This window comes from Eupeodes corollae, chromosome 3 (genome assembly GCF_945859685.1).
Source record: "Eupeodes corollae chromosome 3, idEupCoro1.1, whole genome shotgun sequence".
NCBI classification, from domain to species: Eukaryota; Metazoa; Arthropoda; class Insecta; order Diptera; family Syrphidae; genus Eupeodes; species Eupeodes corollae.
In genome coordinates, this window is record NC_079149.1 from 126,739,071 (window position 1) to 126,758,000 (window position 18,930).

Below are 18,930 nucleotides of genomic sequence, written 5' to 3' on the forward strand. Positions count from 1 at the left end.
TATATTTATAACAATTTCTGCAGAAAAAGTTGTGAAACAAATCAAGAAACTGAAAAATAAGTAAATGTTCCGGAAATCGGAATGTTACCACATTAAATAATTTTCTTTGGAACTTCAGGATAATTAAGCCTTCTGGTGAATCTGTAGCTTAAGACAAATTATTTGCAAACTAAAAGTTAAAAGGATTGAAAATTTGAAGATATTGTAAAGTTATTTTTTAAAATCCTTTTGGGAATTATTTTAAAACGAAACATAGACATTTTATCCCACATCCAAAATTTAAATAGTACTGAAAAGTGAAAAGCCACTAGATCTTTGCTATGCTATTTTAAAATAAAATTCAAACCACCAGCTGGAAGCAATCCTACTCTGAAAAACCTTTAAGTACATTCAAATTTTAGTTATCTTACCATTGAATATTTCTTACTTTTTAGATATTTTTTGTAACACCTACTCGTATAAAGGGTTACCTATACCTATCCCAACACTTTTTCCTCCGAAGCACAAAAATGCATACACACGCCACATCAAAGTCAATCATAAACACAAAATATTTAGATACACACAATGTTCCTTTTTCCTCCTAAAAGGAGCAAAAATATATATTTTTAAAAATCTTACCTCAAATTTACATGAACTTCCTTTGAACTTAATCCATTTTCCACGACGCAATTCGGACATAAATGAATTTTTTTGCAAAAATGTTTCACTCAGAAAACTGAATTATTTATGAAATCGTTATTTTAAAAAGTCGCGACGCAACAAACAACTACAACAACAACAGTAACAGTAACTCACTCAATAACTAAAAAAATGAAAAATCTAGGATGCACCCAATTTTGAAATGCGAACGAAAGTAAAATCAGGGAAAAAAGGGCAAAGTTTAGTAGGTCGGGTCGAGTCGGGTTGGGTTGGTTAGGGTTGACTCTGATGATGATGGGAGAAAGAAAAAAAGGTCTAGGTTTTTAGCTCGAGTTATGGGGAAAATTTAATTGAGGAAACTTTTATAGTTTAAAGAAAATTAAAATTTCTTTAAAAAAATCCCACTTCTGATACTTGTGAAGCTTTGAAAAGGATGACGGATTTTTCAAATAGAAATAAAATACCTCCTTCGCCTCAAGGTGTGGGAATGTACTGACGTTAAAAAAATTAACTCGGAGGAAAAATAAAAAAAAATAGGAAAATGGATTAAATTAATATTGGGAAAAGGGTAAGCTTTCCCTTAATCTGTGCGACGACGTCGTCGTTGACGAAAGGACAAACAGCAGCAGAGTTCTTTTTCTGAACCTGGCTTTCTAAAGACTGACTTTGAATTCTGGGATTCGTTCGCTTGAATTCGTTTCTCAATTTAAGGAAAATAAAAAATAATTGAAAAATGGAAAATGGAAAAAGAAAATAAGGAACAATTTCACTCTTATCACTTGTTTTACTGTTTTGCGCTAGCATCACCGAAGGACTGTGTCCCACTAAATGCTAGAGTCGAGAAAATTTTCCTCTACCAGTTAAGGCTTCAGCTTTTTTCTTAGCTGATGTTGGAATCTGAGCTTTTCTTTTGAAGCTTTTTTTGGTCTTGTTTTATTCTGGTGAGCGTAAGAGCTTCTTTTTATAACGTGCATAGGGAGTGGAATGGAATTCACTTGTGGATGCGGGATTAATATTTACCGCGTAGGCAATTCGCAACTTCAGCACCACCACCAGCTGTTTTCGATGGAAAAATCGATAGATACTTCTTGTAAAGGTTGGATCATATCCCCAACCCCCTTCCTGCTCTAGCCCACTTCTCTTGAGTAATGTAGGGATATAAGGGGTAACAGTGGCATAGTTGGGTACACATAAATAAATCGCCCTCGCCCGCTATCGCTATCTGGAAAGTTCAAATTACGCAACGCCATTGTTAGACGAGAGAGTTCGCGTGAGAAAAAAACATATAGGGGCAATATGGTTCGCCTTGGGGGATGCTTAGGTTGGACTTAAGAACGACTGCGCGCGATGCCCATGCGTGGTTTCGTGTTTGGTTTTGTTGTTTTTATTTTTTAGAATAAGAAGCCTGTTGCCTCAGAGTTTTGTACATAATTGTATTGTCATTCACGGCGATGTATATGGATGATTTATGGAGAGGCAGAGCAGAACTTTTCAGGGTGAACTTTCCAATACTTAGTTATAGCCCAACATAAATAGTTTTGCATCAAAGAAAGTTTTTAATAAAGGATATTGCTGTTGTTTTGTTGTTTTGAACTTTTAAGTGGGAATCAGTATTTTGTTTGCAATTTGTAACGCAGTTCAGAGCTTTCACAATGCAGCTATGCTTAATAAGAATTTATTGTATTTTTTTTGCTCGTATTTTCTGTTTCTAAAGATTGATGGGTATTTGGAAAAGTTTAATAATTAGATGGGTTCTGTAAGATTATACCTCTGACATTTAAGTTTAAGGAGTGTAAATTGATATTTATACGAAAGAAACCTTCAGCTCAAGTTCAAGTTTAAACCCTAAATTGTGTTCCTTATACGATTTGGACCAAAATTAGTTTGAACTTTTACCTTAAATTTGATATTCAAAAATATGTAACAGTTACAGCAGGAATTTTGTTTTTCTTACGTGGGATAAACAAACATTGAAACACCCAATATACGGGGGTAAAATAAACGTAGTTCCTAGATTTATGGCTTTCTCAAAACAATAATTTCTTATCCTTATTGAGTTAACTACAAGTCTTATATGTACAAGCTTTATAACATCATTTCTTGTGAATTGACGACGTTCGAGGGGCTGCGATGAAGTGCTTTTAGTCGATTAAGTTTTTGTTCACGATGATGTTTTAGATGCTATAACATTAAATTAACTACAATACTGTCGTTTGGGCATAAGTTAACATTCCTAGGTTTTATTAAGAGGCCGTGGATTTAAGGCATCCAAATAATTACATTTTGTACTGATTTTTAATTATTCACTTAACGTCGTCGGTCGAAATACTTCTTCCTTGAAGTAAATTTTAAGTTTTTCTCAGAAAGTAGGTACCTGATGGGATTTATGTTTATTATCTAAAGCTGCGTAATAGTTGGTTGATGCGATATGTCTTGATTGTTTAAATATGTATTTATTGATATTTTTCATTCATTTCAGAGTTAAAGAGTTGTAGACACACACAAAACAGGAATGGTTTGTGCAGCAGAAATTATTGCTACCAACAAATCTTGAAAATATCGGTCTCGGCTCTGTCTTATGTGAGCATTCTTTCCCTAAAAAATTTTAAAAGGACTGTGTACCTGTGTGAACAATTCTTTAACTTATACTGATATACATTGCTTTGGTTTTGACAAATACTAAAACTCCAGCAAATAATATTGGCAGTAAAGCATTCCACATTCGTGAAGTACGTCCTAAGTAACTCATAATTGTACCTGACAATATGTCAGTAATTAGGGTCATTGGGTAAGCTCATGAGCATTTTAATAAATAATAGTATAACGGTTAAACAGTTTGTGGGGAAGAATGCAACTTTAAAGCAGTCAAATATGAATTCTATTGCAATTTAAAAACTTCAAAAAAATTGAATTTTTAAACTATAAAATCAAAATTTCATGCACATTTCTTTATTCGACAAAAACCACAACAGTTAAACAGTTTGGGGTGACATTTGAAATAAAATATTAAAAAAAAAAAAATCCCTAAAGCAACGAGTTCATTTTTTTGATATCATTGATTAGCGTTTTTTTTTTTTTTTTTTTGGTAGCTCAAAACTATGAGAAGATTATATTCAGATGAATCTGATATAAGTATTAAACACACTCGAACGCCGAACCGTCATTTCACATCTCATAAGCTTTCAATTTTATTAATGTCCTCGCTATTTCGGGAACATAGCTTTTTTGTTCTTGTTTTCGAAATCCATTTTAAATTTTTGGTTTAAATCACTAAAAAATACCTAAGTGAAAATGACTCCGCTCAGCGATGGTCAAGCCATGATCTATCTTAAGTTTTACAATCTTATACTCCGACATATTGGCTGCGTTCAATCTCGTGTTGGATAGGGTATCTTAGATAGGTGGATTTTTAGATACCTTTTTGATCGAGTTGGATAGCTGTATTGAGATAGCCGTATTATCAAGCGACAATACCTAGATAAAGTTTGGAAGAATTTCGATCTCATTTCAGAATAAGCAGAAGCTGCTTTGCGGTAAGATTTTGGGTTGGTTTGTTCACAGTAGATAAAGTCTTAGCTTAATGGTGGGACCAACGCAAGAATTTTTGTTACATGATATATCTGTTTAGTTATCCAACGCTTCCTTAAAAACCATTCAAGGGGCAGTATCAAATAGAATAGAAAATAAAATGTGAACAAACTAGTCTTGATATTTATAATAAATTGCTTATTAACGATTTCAAATAATTTGGATCTCTTGCACAAAGTGCAGTATCATAAAAGAACTTTTAACTTGGAGAAAAAACTCTGGTATTTTGTTTGGATCTTGAGTAGGCAAGAAAGTTTCTTTTCAGCTGGAGACAGGTTCAATTTAGCTAAGGGTTCTGGTTATTTTGCATTCAGTGAAATTCTCCAATTGGTGTGTTCATGGCTCGGAGAGTATATTAAATGGCCAACTGTTCAACATTACAACAATATATCTCAAGTAAAACCCCATCATCAATATCACTTAATTAAATTGTTTCTTGAAATTCAACCTTGTTTTGAATCAGCTGTGCTGTCAGATACCTACATATCCCAGAAATTCTTGGATACCTTTGACATCTGAGCTGTTTTGTATCAGCTGTTATTTTACACGTAGAACACTTAGAGAAAGGTATTCGGATACCCTATCTGTCTGAGATTGAACACAACCATTGAACCAAAAACAACAGATTGTTTGACAGTTCCATTATCTATTCAGAACTGAAAAAGTAAAACGTCAAATAACAAATTTTGAACTTTGTTTAGTTAACCTTTACCTACCAAAAAACACAAGCTAAAAGTTAGGTATAAGTTGTAGTTTTGCTTAAAAAAAATATGTACTTATTGCTTTCCCAATCTTGACATGACTTCATTAAAATTTAGATTTTGCAGCTCAGCAATCAGAGACTAGAAACTTGGCTTACCTTGCGTCCCTTAGTGCTAGCTAACACACTTATATCAATAAAAAAAACGTTTGACTTTGCAGCTATCGTGAGTCATTATGGTCACGACTTTAAAAGTCTAAATTGCAATTCTCACCTCTTAGTGAAAAATTTCAGGAGGTATCGAAAAAGAAAGCTTATAGTAAAATGTTTTATTCAATTTACTTGGAATTGAAATTTGTTTAATTATTTAACTAAAATCACAATTCCAAAAATATATAATCGTTCATTTCAAGTTGTGTTTTACACCTTCCATAGAAAATTATAAGACTTCCACTTTATATTTTTTTCTAAGAGAAATCAATTGATGTTTTTCCATCCTAAATAAGAAAAAATGGTAGGCCATGTTCTACAGATTCTTCAAAAAGATCTAAAACGGATTTAGTTTTGTGAAATGTGATTTCGATATTTTTAACATGTTTGTGTTGAACTTTAACAATTTCATTGTGTTGTAATTTTTAGTAATGGCGTAGTTTTAACTTGTCACGTTTCAAAACAAGACAGCTTCAAATGTGACAGCTATCCAGATATCTGTGTATTTAAAATTAAAAATAAGAACTGATATTGGAAATCTCTTTTTCAAATCGAAATAGTTTCAATCGTTCTTGATATAAATATCCATCCTTTTGATTGTTATATGTCAGGTACCAATTTTTTGGAACTACAAAATTAAGATTTGGCATTTTAGAAATAGCCCCGAAATCTTTGGTGCCATGTTCGAAGAAATTGGTCACTGAATTAAAGTTGTTTATTAAGGTATGGAAAAAAATAAAAACAATCAGAAATACGAAATCTTTTTCAAAATTTATGATGATAGTTTCTGAAAAGGTCACGTAAAGTTAAGAAGTAAAAATGTTGCATTTTAATATATTCACTGTCAGTATCATGCTGATGGATAACACATTCGATCGTTTATAATACTTCCCAACATATCCTGTATGGCCCATACAGCCTTCACTATATTTAGCAGTGCCACTATCACAACAATGAATATTCCATGAGGAAACGATGAATGATGTGTTTGAATTTCGTTATTAACTTCAAAGCTATGTTTGTAAAAGCAAAACCTAATATCAATAATGGATGACCAGCACATTCTTCCATCTATATGTATGACAATAAGTACATACCAATACGCCTCTTCCAGGTCCTTATAAAATGGCTACACGTATGTACTTAAGTGCGGTCTCATGGTGACGTGTCCATAGTTCATGTCCCATGTTCATAACCCGCATAGCGCATACATATATCCTTGGCTCTCCATAAACACTAAATGCATCATATGTGTAGTGTACTCTCATCGTGCCCATTGCATCCATTAAAGCTCCAATCAACCAACAACTCTTTTTGACGAGAAAGAACTTAGAATGACGCTTGTTCAAAAAAAACTAACGTCTAACGTCCCTCAGCAGCGAAGGAGGCTGCTGGATACTGGTCTTGGTGGTGGTAATGGTAGAGTGGAGAAGAGAACGAATATAAGGTAGGTTAGGTCGGTCGGTCGGTCTTGAAATAGAGGGAAGGGATATATCGTCCTTGTGTTCTTTTTCACGTCCCTTAATGTTTCCTTATTTTATTATACTGTAACTGAATAAGATGACGTTTAGTGCGGCAGCAGTTGAAAGTTTTTTCTATCTGACAGCAGCACAGCGGTGGCAGCAAAGTGGCAGAGAGAATTCCCTAATTGAATTTGGTGGGTGGATGCCAGTCTCCACGACCATATCACCGACAACGACGACGACGCGGACGACGACTTTCCACCTAAAACGATGACGATAATAATCATAATGATGTTTCTGGATGATGATGATGATGACTCTTTTCTTAGTCTTGCAGACCCAAGTGTGCAAACATAAATAGCAAACTCCTTTCTTACGTCGTCGTCCTCGTCCTCGTAGTCGTAGGATGTGCGATATATTGAATTGTTTTTTATATCCTTTTTTTGTATACATACGTATACAAGGATTTTGTTCTCCTTTATATTTTCTGTTATACGTTTTTAGATGTTAAAAGAAACTTTGATCTTTTGCCAAGCAGTTCCAAGGATAAGTTTTATGATGAAATTCTTATACTTTCGTATAGTTTGTTTAAAGGTTATTATGAAACTACTTTAAATCAACAGAAGCAACAAATGTTTAGACAGACGAAAATTCATAAGAACTCATCCATTGCAATCATATTTTTCGAGGAAAATAAAGAACACACAGGATAACAATGAGTAGACTTTTAATTGGAATTAAATTCATGGAACTCAAAAATATTGCACAGGAAGTTTGGATTCTTTGAATTTTTGTTTTTGTGCCAAGGTAAAAATTATGGTTTTGGAAAAATAAAAAACACCTATATTTTCAAATTCAAGAGAAGTGTCATGGTTTTTAAGTGGTGATTGCATTTTCTAGGAACTTTTTAAAAAATCCATGATTTCTGAGGTAGCCTACACAGTACTTAAAAAGTCCTCGTAGAAAGAAAAAACATCCTACATGATAGGATGCATAAGAAATATGATATCTACAAAATAAACGACAGTGTGCCTCAGGGCTCCGTTTTGTCTCCGACACTATTCTTTGTATTCTTAATTTTATTTGGTATAAAACTTCTGCTCCGATAAACTGTTTCGCTGATGACAATACCCTCAGCTTTTTATGTACCTACTCGTTTTAAGATTCACGTCCTTAGGAGTTGGACTACCGGGAACATCATATGATAAGCTCGTTGAATTCTGGGGTGGAATCGGCTAAGTCGATTGATTCAACTCAATTCAATTCGATTGGCAATTTCAGATTCAAACTGTCAAAATTCGTTGTTGCCTTGGTGAAATTTTAAATTGATTCTTATAAAATATATAAATCAAAGTGTCAAATTGGCTGTGTTTGAATAAAATTCTTGCTTTTTTCGAATGTCGTAAGGTTATTCGGTCAAAGGAATCTTTTTTTTTAAAGAAACGAAGTGAACTAATAAAAATTTCCAGTCGTTATGCAGATCAAATTCGATCATTTTTAACCAAGCCACCCCTTTCGGATTGAGCACAAATTTAGAGTCACCTAAATCTACTAAGTAAAGAAGCATATTTATCTTTCTGATTTGGATTTTATTTATAAAGTCTTTATTCGTTCAGAACTCGAGTAAAATTTGTATATTTTGCAGGTTCTCCGAAAACCCAATTGAGTCTCTATCACTGAACTAAAATTGAACTTAAAAGATGGGAATTAAACATTTTCTAACTGAAAAATTTGTAGTTCTTCATCATCATCAGCGCGCGCCTCAGCAAAGTTTTATGTCTCTCACTATTTGAAGGAAATTTTTAAGAACAATGCTCAAGTGAAATACGCAATTGCATTCGTCCCCGCAAACTGTTCAACGTAACAGTACTTCTAGGAATGTTCATCAGTTTCTCCTTGAGCCCGATTTCGGACAAATTGTCAAGTGCAGAGATTCTTTTTTTTAAACCGCACTACACGAATGTTGAAAGCTTTACCGGGCCCAGTTTTTCCCATTCATTGCTTATTGCAGACTTTCAAAATCAATCTGCATCGGTATCTTCTTTCAAGCTCTATTCCCTTTGTTAAAGGGAAACTGTTAACTGATCTAAATTCAATGAAGCATTTATTTCGATTAAATTTAGTTATTGTCACTGGAACACTGACTTCGAAAATATCAAGGATTTCCTAACGTGTGGTGAAGTAGAAAATATATTGCTGGTGGAAGACCTAAACGCAAGAATAGGGATTGAAGAAGGAGTTGAGAGTGCCAGACTCGGAAAAGCAAGAAATTGAAAAGACACAATTAGGAATACAAGAGGAAGTCAATTGCTTGAACTTTGCAACACATTCGGCCTCCGTGTAATAAACGGTGTAAGTGATGGTGATAAATTAGGTGAATTTACATTCGTGTTAAAACAAGAAAGTTCGGTCATTGACTACAGCTTGGAAGTTGGTGACTGGAGAACATCCTTAACTAATGGTGAAGAAAAAAATTAACCCAATTTACAAATGCAACTGATCACTGAAGTTCGGAAAAACTACAGAGGAATCTCGTTTTTGAACTCGTCATATAAGATATTTACTTCGATTCTACTCAGCCGTTTAAATGAATGGATACAATCTAATAATTTGCTCAGTAAGTTCCAACCTGGCTTCAGATCGGGATACTCAACCGTCGATCACATTTTTGTACTCCGCTCGATTGCTGACTCGTTTCTATCGAGAAAGAAGAAGCTATTTGCATTCTTTGTTGATTTCAAAGCTGCTTTCGACACCGTGGATCGCAATGCCCTATTTTACAAGCTTTAGCAGTTGGTAAAGTTCGGTACAGTACTGGAAAATGTATACAGGACTACCAAAGCATCAGTGTTGAATGGCCAATGCTTATCAGAGTGGTTCCACACGAAATCAGTAGTAAGACAGAGCTGTGCACTCAGTACAAGCTTGTTTGCACTCTTCATTGATGATATCGTGGAAGCATTATCAGCAGGAATCGAGTTAACTTTAAAGCTCTTCTTTTCGCTGACGACATTGTCCTACTCGAGTATACACCGCAGTCCCTTCAGCTAATGGTAAATAAGCTTGCTGAATATTGTAAAAGGTGGAACCTTGTGGTAAATTTAAGTAATTCTAATGGCGGAGGAAGATCGGGTGCAAGTTATCAATGGCACAATAATGGTAAAAGAGTAGAGTTGGTGAAAGATCACAAATATCTAGGAGTCTGATTTACTAAGAACTTGACCATGGAAAAACATCTCACTGACAAACTTGTTAAGTCGAAAAGATCTATAAATGTAGCATGGAAGCAATGTTTTAATAATAAGAAAATTACACATTCCAGTAAATTCAGGGTCTTTGAAAGTATCAGAATCAGTTATGTTTTATACGGCACAAGCTTGGGGAGGTCGAAAATATGAACAAGTAGAAAAACTGCTTAGATTTTACATTAAACGAACTTTCCACCTTCCTTCGAGTAAGCCAAACTACATGATCATTGGTCATGTTGGAATCAGGACTATCGCCTTTATTTATAAAAACACTCAAGCTGCAGGTCGATTACATCCTCAAAGCTCTAGATATGCCAAATTACCGTCTTCCAAAACAAGTATTTCTTCAAACAATCCAATCCCGAAGTGGATGGTTAAAAGGCTGGTTAGAACTTGCGAGCAGGTGGATGTTGACCTAAACTACAGTAACCTCTCCTCTTGGAAACCAACTTTATATTGCCTAATAGCTCGTCTGGATGAAGCCTCAAGAGAACAATACACGAAGCAAGCCTAAAGCTCACTGCACCGCATGATATACAGTAGACTAAACTACGATCTCCGGGGAAAAAAACTACTTTGACGATAAATATACCACCGAACAAATTTCGTGCATGTTTCGGCTAAGAGGAGAAATCCTTAATCTGAACTACATTCCTCACAGCGATGACTTATCGATTTTGTGCAACCTATGCAACTTGAATGAGCGCGAGGATGTTTATCATTTTGTTGGACGGTGTGCGATACTGGGAGAAGTAAGAAGACTTATCCTAGGCAGCGACGTTCTTTCAAATACTGAAATCATAAGCCTTCCACAAGAAATGGAAGTTACAAAATTATATGCATATTGCAAAACAGCACTAAATTATAGACATCAAATTTTAAATTAAGCGTTTTAATCTTAAACCGCACTTTCTATTTTTAATCTATATAAAGCTATACTTTTAGTTGTCAAACAGGCAGACGGCAATGCCATGCGTCATTTTGCTCGTATTAACCAAATGATTGTTAAAAAAGTATGTTTAAATAAAACCAATCGAAATCTAAATCTAATCTAGTTATTTAATACCAATCTCTTGCATATTTTCAATCTTAAATATTCATATTTATTACATGAAAAAATCATATGAAAATATTAAGGCTTTCAACGAATCCATACAGTATTCGCTTTGTGTACTGTGGCGTATGAGTAATATTTTGTTGTGTTCTTATTCAGAAAAAAAACTTATTTTATTTCCTTGATCTTTTATGAGTTATTTATTGCTGAAGTTGGTTTTTAATATTTATTAATTAAATCACCAAAGGCAAATACTCTCGCACATTAACGAAATTAATTAAGCAATTTGGAGGGTTTTTTAGTTGTTTTTAATTACTCAAGGGCAAAACTTTACTTTTAATGGCTTATTATGGCATTAGAAAGAATATGGATAAGATAGTCCATTAAAAAAATCTGTTATTTCTACAATTTTATCCATCAAAATAATCTAATTAGGAATAAATAATTTTACTCCAATGATGGTTTGAATAAGTCAATACTGAATTTGGGGTTGAATTCGTCTACTTTTTATTTTACCCATATTTCTTCAGCAAATATAAAATATTTCTAATAAATCTCAAATATTGTACATAGGTTTTATTGGGTCATCATAAATATTATTAAGATCGTATTAATTATTCATAACGAGGTCTGTAAACTTGCTTCAACATTTCTCCATGAATTTTCATGAAAGAAATTTTCCTCGTACTGAAATTCAAGACAAAAACTAAGAATAATTTCTGTGAAACTCGAACCAATGAATTCAGAGGTAATATTTTGGCCATAATTCAAGTCCCAAAGATTCAAACGGTGGAAACATTTTCATCGTTATTTTTGCCCCGATACCCATTTTTACTTTTTGAGAACTTCACTTTCATTATTAATTTGCATCCATGCAAATTGTTATTTTCTAAGTATTATACCTTCAGAGGCTTTTATCTTTTATGAATACAAATTTACAGTTTTTAGAAGAACTGCATCTTAAGTAAAGTCGTGCCAAAAATGTAGCCATGGTGGTTCATAGTTAATATCATAACTTCCTCTTTACAATTAAATGAATATTAATATCAATTCTCCTAAAAACAATCTTCTTTTTTGTAATACCTAAATGAAACTTCTTATTGGAAAACCCTTAACTTCATGTTATAATAACTCCTGTTATGTTTTAAATTTAAATATAACATAAAAATTAAAAATCAATTTATTCGTTTACGTTGCCAACATCATTTATTTAACTTTATTCCTTGTCTGCTTCACTTGGGTCTTTGATACAATATTTTTTTAAATAGATATTTAAATGAAATTAAACGAAATAGAAATTGAAAATGACAAAATATTCATATTTGCTTTAAAATTAGTTAACAATATTCTTTTTTTGCAAACGTAAGCTTGCTCGGTATTAAAAATATTATAAATCATTATTGATTGCTGAAAATATATTTTTCAAATATTTTTAAAACGATTTTGTTACAGAAAAAATTTTTAGAAATACAAATTCAAAGTTTAAGTTTATAAAAAAAGAATTCTTAGTTAAAATGAGCAGATTTTCTTGTTATTATTTGTGTATACATTTATGTTCGTATACTTACCAATATTTATTTATAAGGTGTTCAGAATAGCAACAGTCTACGTAAGCAATTATTTAATTAAGTCAAGCTTTTAAAACTTAAACATTAATTCTTTGTTGAAATAAAGGTTTAAAAACCAATCGACCATTTATTATTCAAAACACCTTACATCTTTAAGCCTTCTTTGTTTTTCTTTTTTCAATTGTTTGCAGAATATTCAAAAAATTTTAAATTCTATCTAATTTTTGTGAATAACAATAATAATTTATATTAATATAATTATTGTATATTTTATTACGTAATAGTACTATTTTAATTAATCTGTGAAATCTATTCAATATTCGTTTAAAAGATGTTTTAAATGATAGTTGTGTGGTTTAATACTTTAAAGATGATACTTTGTGACCTGAATTTTATTTTATATTTTCGTATACTAAAAAAATTAATAATAAAATTCCATAATAATATAAAAATAATAATAATAAAAATAAAACTAGATTGGTATAAAAGTTCAAGTAAAATAGAAAAAGACTTTTGTTTAAACAAACGAATCTACTACTCAAACACATGGACTGAAATTTGTATTTTGAAATGAGATCTTATTCATCTTTCGATAAGTCGGCCTTTTTTTGAAATTAGGTGAATTTGGAATACCAATGAATTCCAAAGAATACTGAATTTGTTACTTTTCACTTACTCCAAATTTGATTTAAAATATTTTCGTTGGATTATTCGAAATTTTATCCGAGGACACCGAGTATTTCAAAGTATTTAAATTAAATTTGATTTTGTATACGCGATTTTTTGTGTTACTTATTTGAAACTATTTGGTGAGAAATTGTTAAAGATTTAGTCAAATTCTAAGGCCATTTTAAGGAACTAAGTTGAATAGATTGTTTTGCTTATTTTAACTAAATTTTAAATCACAAAATGGTTCCTTTAACTTTTAGTTATTGGCATTTGGTTTTTGAAATTTAAAATTGATAGGTTCGCTTTTTAATTTAAGCTTGTTTGACACGACCTGTCAGAGATGCACGATTTTTAATAAAAGGGATTAAGTACTTAAACAGATATCAATGTTTGAAATTAAAGAATTTTTAGTAAATTGCTTAATACATACTTAGAGATTTCTAAGCCCGTAACGTTTGAAATTAAAGAATCTCTAGTAAATTGCTTAATACTTAGAGAATTCTAAACCGGTAACAATTAGTTACATTCAATTTTAAAATTTCAAATATCAGTAATTTTAATCTCTTTAAATCAAGGTTAAATTCCCTTCAACTCCCTCTTTCTACTTTCAGAACCTTTTTACCCAGTTTAAATTTAAAATACAAAACAAAAATCAAATATTTTTGAAAATATGCTTTTAAAAAAATTAAATATAATTATATGAAGTATGAGGTATTAACGAGAAGTCCATGAGTACATATCTTCCAGAAAAATGGTTCACTGCAATCTAGCTAAACGTGCAAGTTTCCTAAACTTAATTAAAAGACTTTCAATTCAATTTTCTTAAAATATATCTAAAGTTTTCAATGCATTTCATATCAAATTCATATTTTACCTACTTAAATATTACAATACAACATCTCCTTTATCTTGCTATGACATGGACTAGAGTAGTGTTTTTCAACCTTGGTCATGAAACGGACCTTTAAGTACGAAGAAATATATCGCGACCCCCTATCCTTTTTTTTCGTAGGTACCGTTCGGTCGCACTTCGATAGCTCGAACTTCGATAACTCGAATTTTGTTTAATTAATATAATGTGACAACAGCCTTAAGAGCTTTCCTTTCATAGATTTTAACTTTGACATCTCGAACTTTTTTGCTTGTATATCTTGAATAAAAGTCTTCAAGGACAGGATGAAAATGTCATCACTGCTTAAGACAAAATCCATGGCTTTACAAACAAAATTGAATTTTGGTCATCGTTTCTTAATCAAAACCACTTAGATTCATTTTCCTAGGCACAATCTTTTAGTGAAGATGTCGGATGTGAAAGATAGATAAATATCAAGGAATCTATACCTGGTATGAAAATGGTGTTAGAAAATTTGAAAGAAGAAATGTGTAGGATTGGAAATTGAGAGAGATATCGAAGAATATTGGTGAAAGGTGGATCTTAAATCCGCTTTTAAATGCAGCTGTAAATGAAGCAAATTTGGCAATCAATTTCAAGAATAGCCTGCTGGATTTATCTCAATTTAAGTCTGTCAATTTGGATACATTTTGATTAAAAATTAAATTAGAATACCCAGGGATTAACATTAGAGGCATTGAAGTGTTAGATTCCATTTGCAACTTCGTACATGTGCGAGTTGACATTTGCATCAATGGCCCAAATTAAAAGTAATAATAAAGTAAGTAAGATAATAAAAGAAATCACCTGAATTTAGAAAACGATTTAATTCTGAATGTAGAAAAAACGGATCCACGATAAGGAAAATTGATTTATGAAAAACAAGAGCAACCTTGCATTACGAATTTTTGTGATTTTTATAAAAATGTTTAAGATGGATTATATCTCATAGGTTATTTTTATTTCTTGTTTATTTGACTCAAATAAATATGTCCTTTAATTATCATTTTTCTTAATACGTCTTTTTAAATGTTATTGTATAAATTTGTCTTACGAAAAATGCGCTAAAAAGGCCCCTAGGGGTTTGCGACCCATAAGTTAAATAATACTGGACTAGAGTTATATGTTTCCCGAGTTCGAAAGAATCAACACTAAAATTAAACTCTAAAAAACGAATGCTTCTAAACCATGACCACATTGAATTTAAGGTTTCTCCAAACCTTATATAAACCTTGGTTCTACATCTCACTTTCACACGAAATGAAATTAAAAACGATTCAAAGGCCCATGTTCTGCATTTCACTTATTATGAATACACTTTGCGAAAGTGAATTGGGTTTTTGAACATGCAAATGGAGGTTCTGTTTTTCGGCTTTTTCCATTTTTTTAACGGATTCAAATCACATTTTTTATTTCTGTGAATTAATCTTTGATAGCTTCCTTTTGCTAGGAATCGGAGGGTTGCAGCAAGTTTTTGAACTGAAGTAATCGATGAAGGTACTATAAAAGGTTCTATTTAAACTAAAACATATAAAAAAGCGTCTTTGCTTAATCTAAAAAAACAATGAAAGCTTAAAATAGGAAATCAATAATTTACTTTATTTATCAGAAAAATTCTACATAATTTTCACACACTTACATTGTGTCAGGTAAATCCAATATATGTACATATTTGATTTGCCTCGCAAAATTCGTCTTCTTATTTTTTCTCTTAAATTCTGCTTCCTTCTTTCACTTAAAATTTCCAAAAATATTGCATCCGTCTTCAAAACAGTAAACATTTTACTTCAGAAACAAAATAAAAATGGATGATCCTTCCGTTCTGATAGTTTGAAGCAACTTCGAAGTTTTCGAAATCGGTCGAATTGAAAAACATGAAATTTCATTTCACGTGAAATTAAAATGTGATTTTAATTCACTTTCGATCCAAATTCGGAACATGGGCGAAAATATAAATTGAAGTTCTTAAATTCACTTTTATCGATATCGATTTAATTTTTTTTGAGCTGATAGCGTCAATTGAATAAAAGTGAGAGTTTCCAGAAAGTAAGTAAAATATTAAAATAATATAATAAAGATAATCTACTTTGCAATGTCATCAACTAATTTATTGTAAGAAATTATCAGTCCTATTATGAGTATCAATTTGATAGTTGATAATATCTATTAACTATTTGATGAATCGGTATTATGAGTATCAGCTTTTAATTTTTGAACCGATTGTGAATACTTTATTGTGAATGAAATTTTTGTCTCTTTGACGTTTTCAATTACTGTTTTAAAATTTTGTAATGTGGCTGGAGTTAAAATTGTTTTGCGAAAATGTAAGTTGTTCTAATAAAAAATCGTAATTTTTTATTCTGGAACAGAATAGTGAGTAACAGAAAACAATTGGAATATATGGTAAAATTAATGGAGCAAAATCCTGAAGTCGCAAGGGAGATGTTGTACCAAACGGATCTAGCAAAAAAGTGGGAAGCTAAAGCATTGGAGTTGAATAGCTTGAAGACTCCACAACACGACTTAACCAAGTGGCAAAGAGTGAGTTTAATTTGCTCAAGTACATTCAATTTGTTATTTTTTGATTTTACAAGATATGGATTGATACAAAAAAGTTAGAAACAATTGCAACTGGCGAAGGGCCTAATAACACAATCCGATTGGATGATTATGAAGAAGCAGTAAGTCGTCTAATGCCTGTGTTTATCCCCCGGGTGTTGAATTTGGGTTGAAATAACCAAATTTGACTGATGAAGGTCTTAATGCCGACGAAGACTAAGCAGTGCAGGTTGAAGAAGTTTTGCCCTTAAACGGTATTCCCATGAGCGCGACCAACGAAAACCGAATGAATTACAAAATGTGAGTTTATTATACACGACAGAAGACATGTTTCCACACAAATTCTTATCAAAACGATAGCAAAATAGTTTCTATTTAATTTATGATGCATACTTTTACTTTTCAATATCATTTATTAATAAATTTAGGAAAACAAATTTATTCGTCGCGAAAAAAATTGTAGTTAGTACGAACTGTCAAACTTTATTCGCAACACTCGAAGATTTCCCTTATCCCTTTCAGGAGTTGAGTGAAACAGAACAAAGAATAACATTGCGCCCCGAAAGGATTAATAGAAAACATTATTAAAACGCAATTTGTTTTTCAATATTTCTGAAAATGTGTTTGTCGTTAATTTATTAGGTTTAATAATTTAAGCAGATATGAGAATAGTGCTCAGAATCTCCAATTTCTTCATTAAGCTAAGTTAAATTGTTTTAATTTCTGTGAAACTAAATAAACAAATAAATCATAATAAATTATTTGTGAGCCCAGATCGAATAAGGAAACAGAATCAAAACCAAACTTCCCAATGAACTAAACCAATTCAAAAACTTATGTTCTTCAAGACGCAATGAAATAGATGATATGAAATAATAAGAAATAAATAAACCAATTTGTTTGTTTTTTAAATTATATTGTTGACAATTATCGAATTACTTTTATTCTTAAAAAAAAAGAAAAAATAATTTATAATATTAAAACAGAAAAATGAGAAAAAAGCTTAACAATACATTTTGTTTCATGTTTTTTTTTGTTTTGTTTAAATGACGCCGACAGTTTTCTTCTTTCAAAAACAAAAAAAAATACTAATACAATAATAATAATAATTATTAATAGTTTAAATTTGTTTCATTTTGTATCTTATGTTGTTTTTGTTTTCTTTTTACTTACAAAAGTAACGCTTAAAATTTAACTTTGTTTTCGTTTTGTTTTATATTTTATAATAATATAATAATAATATATGTATAATTAAATTAATACAAAAAATATATATTTATATATATGTATAGCATTTTAATAGCATAAATGGAAGATAGAAAAAAAAGAAACGCACAGAAAAATAATAATAATATATCATCAATAATAATAATAAAACTAAAGTTAACTAATTTATAATTATTATAAAGTAATTTATGTAAAGAATTGAGAAGGGAAAACATCATTTTTGTTTTAATTAATTTTACTTAAACTAAACAATTTCGTTTTTTTTTAAATTTTGTTTTTGTTCTTGTTGTTTTTTGTACATGGGGAAAATAAAATTAAAAAATATGATTTAAACATAATATTTCTCGTTTTTTTTTTTAATTTTAATCGAGTGAGTGATGTATTTTTGTGGTGTATATTTATGTTTTGTTATGTAAGGTGTATGTTTTTTATGTAAGTGATGCATTTTTTAATTTAATTTTTACAATAAATTTATATCGATAGATTTTTTTACTCCATTTTACTTGAGTGGTTTTCTTCTTTTTTTTGTGGAATATATAAATACTAGTTATATATTTTAACAAATTGTTGTTGTTGTTGTTAACTTTCTCGCTAAATAATGATATTTTATTATAAATTTTGTTAAATTTAATTTAATAATATAATTTATATAATTCTCATTTTTTTCGTTATGTTGTTGTTTTTTGTGTGTTTTTGTTGGTTGGTATTATTGTTGTTAAGTAGTGTATAATTTGTATTTATTTGTTTAATTTTGAAAAAGATAGAGAGAGAGCGATAGCGTAGAGAGACAGATAGAGAGAGAGAGAGATTAAGACAAGTAAATATTACATTGATTTTTAGTTGGACACAAACGATGTGGACAATAATTAAGGCTTTTTAAGAATGTCTTTTTTACGTGTTCGATTCGAATTGAGCTTTTGATAGAAATAATTATGACCAAAGCTCTTTTGTAGCTTATATGATTTTCCCATTAGGAACTTTGTTATTGATTGAACATAACCTCGAACGTTTTCATGATTCTCCGGCAAATGAATTGATATCACATCAATATAAACTTTATTAAAGGGAATTGTTTGAAGGACCTGTTAAAGAAAAAAGTGTTGTGATTAG

General features: G+C 31.0%; 2 protein-coding genes across 3 annotated transcripts in view; both read right to left on the reverse strand.

Annotated features, from left to right (window-relative positions):
• The window catches only part of LOC129952694 (receptor-type tyrosine-protein phosphatase N2), a 62,371-nt gene extending 60,891 nt beyond the window's left edge, over positions 1–1,480 (reverse strand). The window contains exons 1-2 of one of the 2 annotated variants that reach the window (XM_056065459.1): positions 1,422–1,480; positions 622–769 (exon numbers count right to left, since the gene is read on the reverse strand). The gene's annotated coding sequence lies outside the window, so the exon portion shown is untranslated. Of the gene's footprint in view, positions 1–621 lie in introns of both variants that reach the window. The other variant, XM_056065458.1, reaches the window with a different exon arrangement.
• Positions 1,481–12,069: 10,589 nt separating this feature from the next.
• Positions 12,070–18,930, reverse strand: part of LOC129952832 (protein Star) — a 90,828-nt gene continuing 83,967 nt past the window's right edge. Inside the window, exon 5 of the mRNA XM_056065683.1 lies at positions 12,070–18,902. Within this exon, the coding sequence (XP_055921658.1) occupies positions 18,687–18,902 (216 nt within the window). The 3' untranslated portion in view covers positions 12,070–18,686. The remainder of the gene's footprint in view (positions 18,903–18,930) is intronic.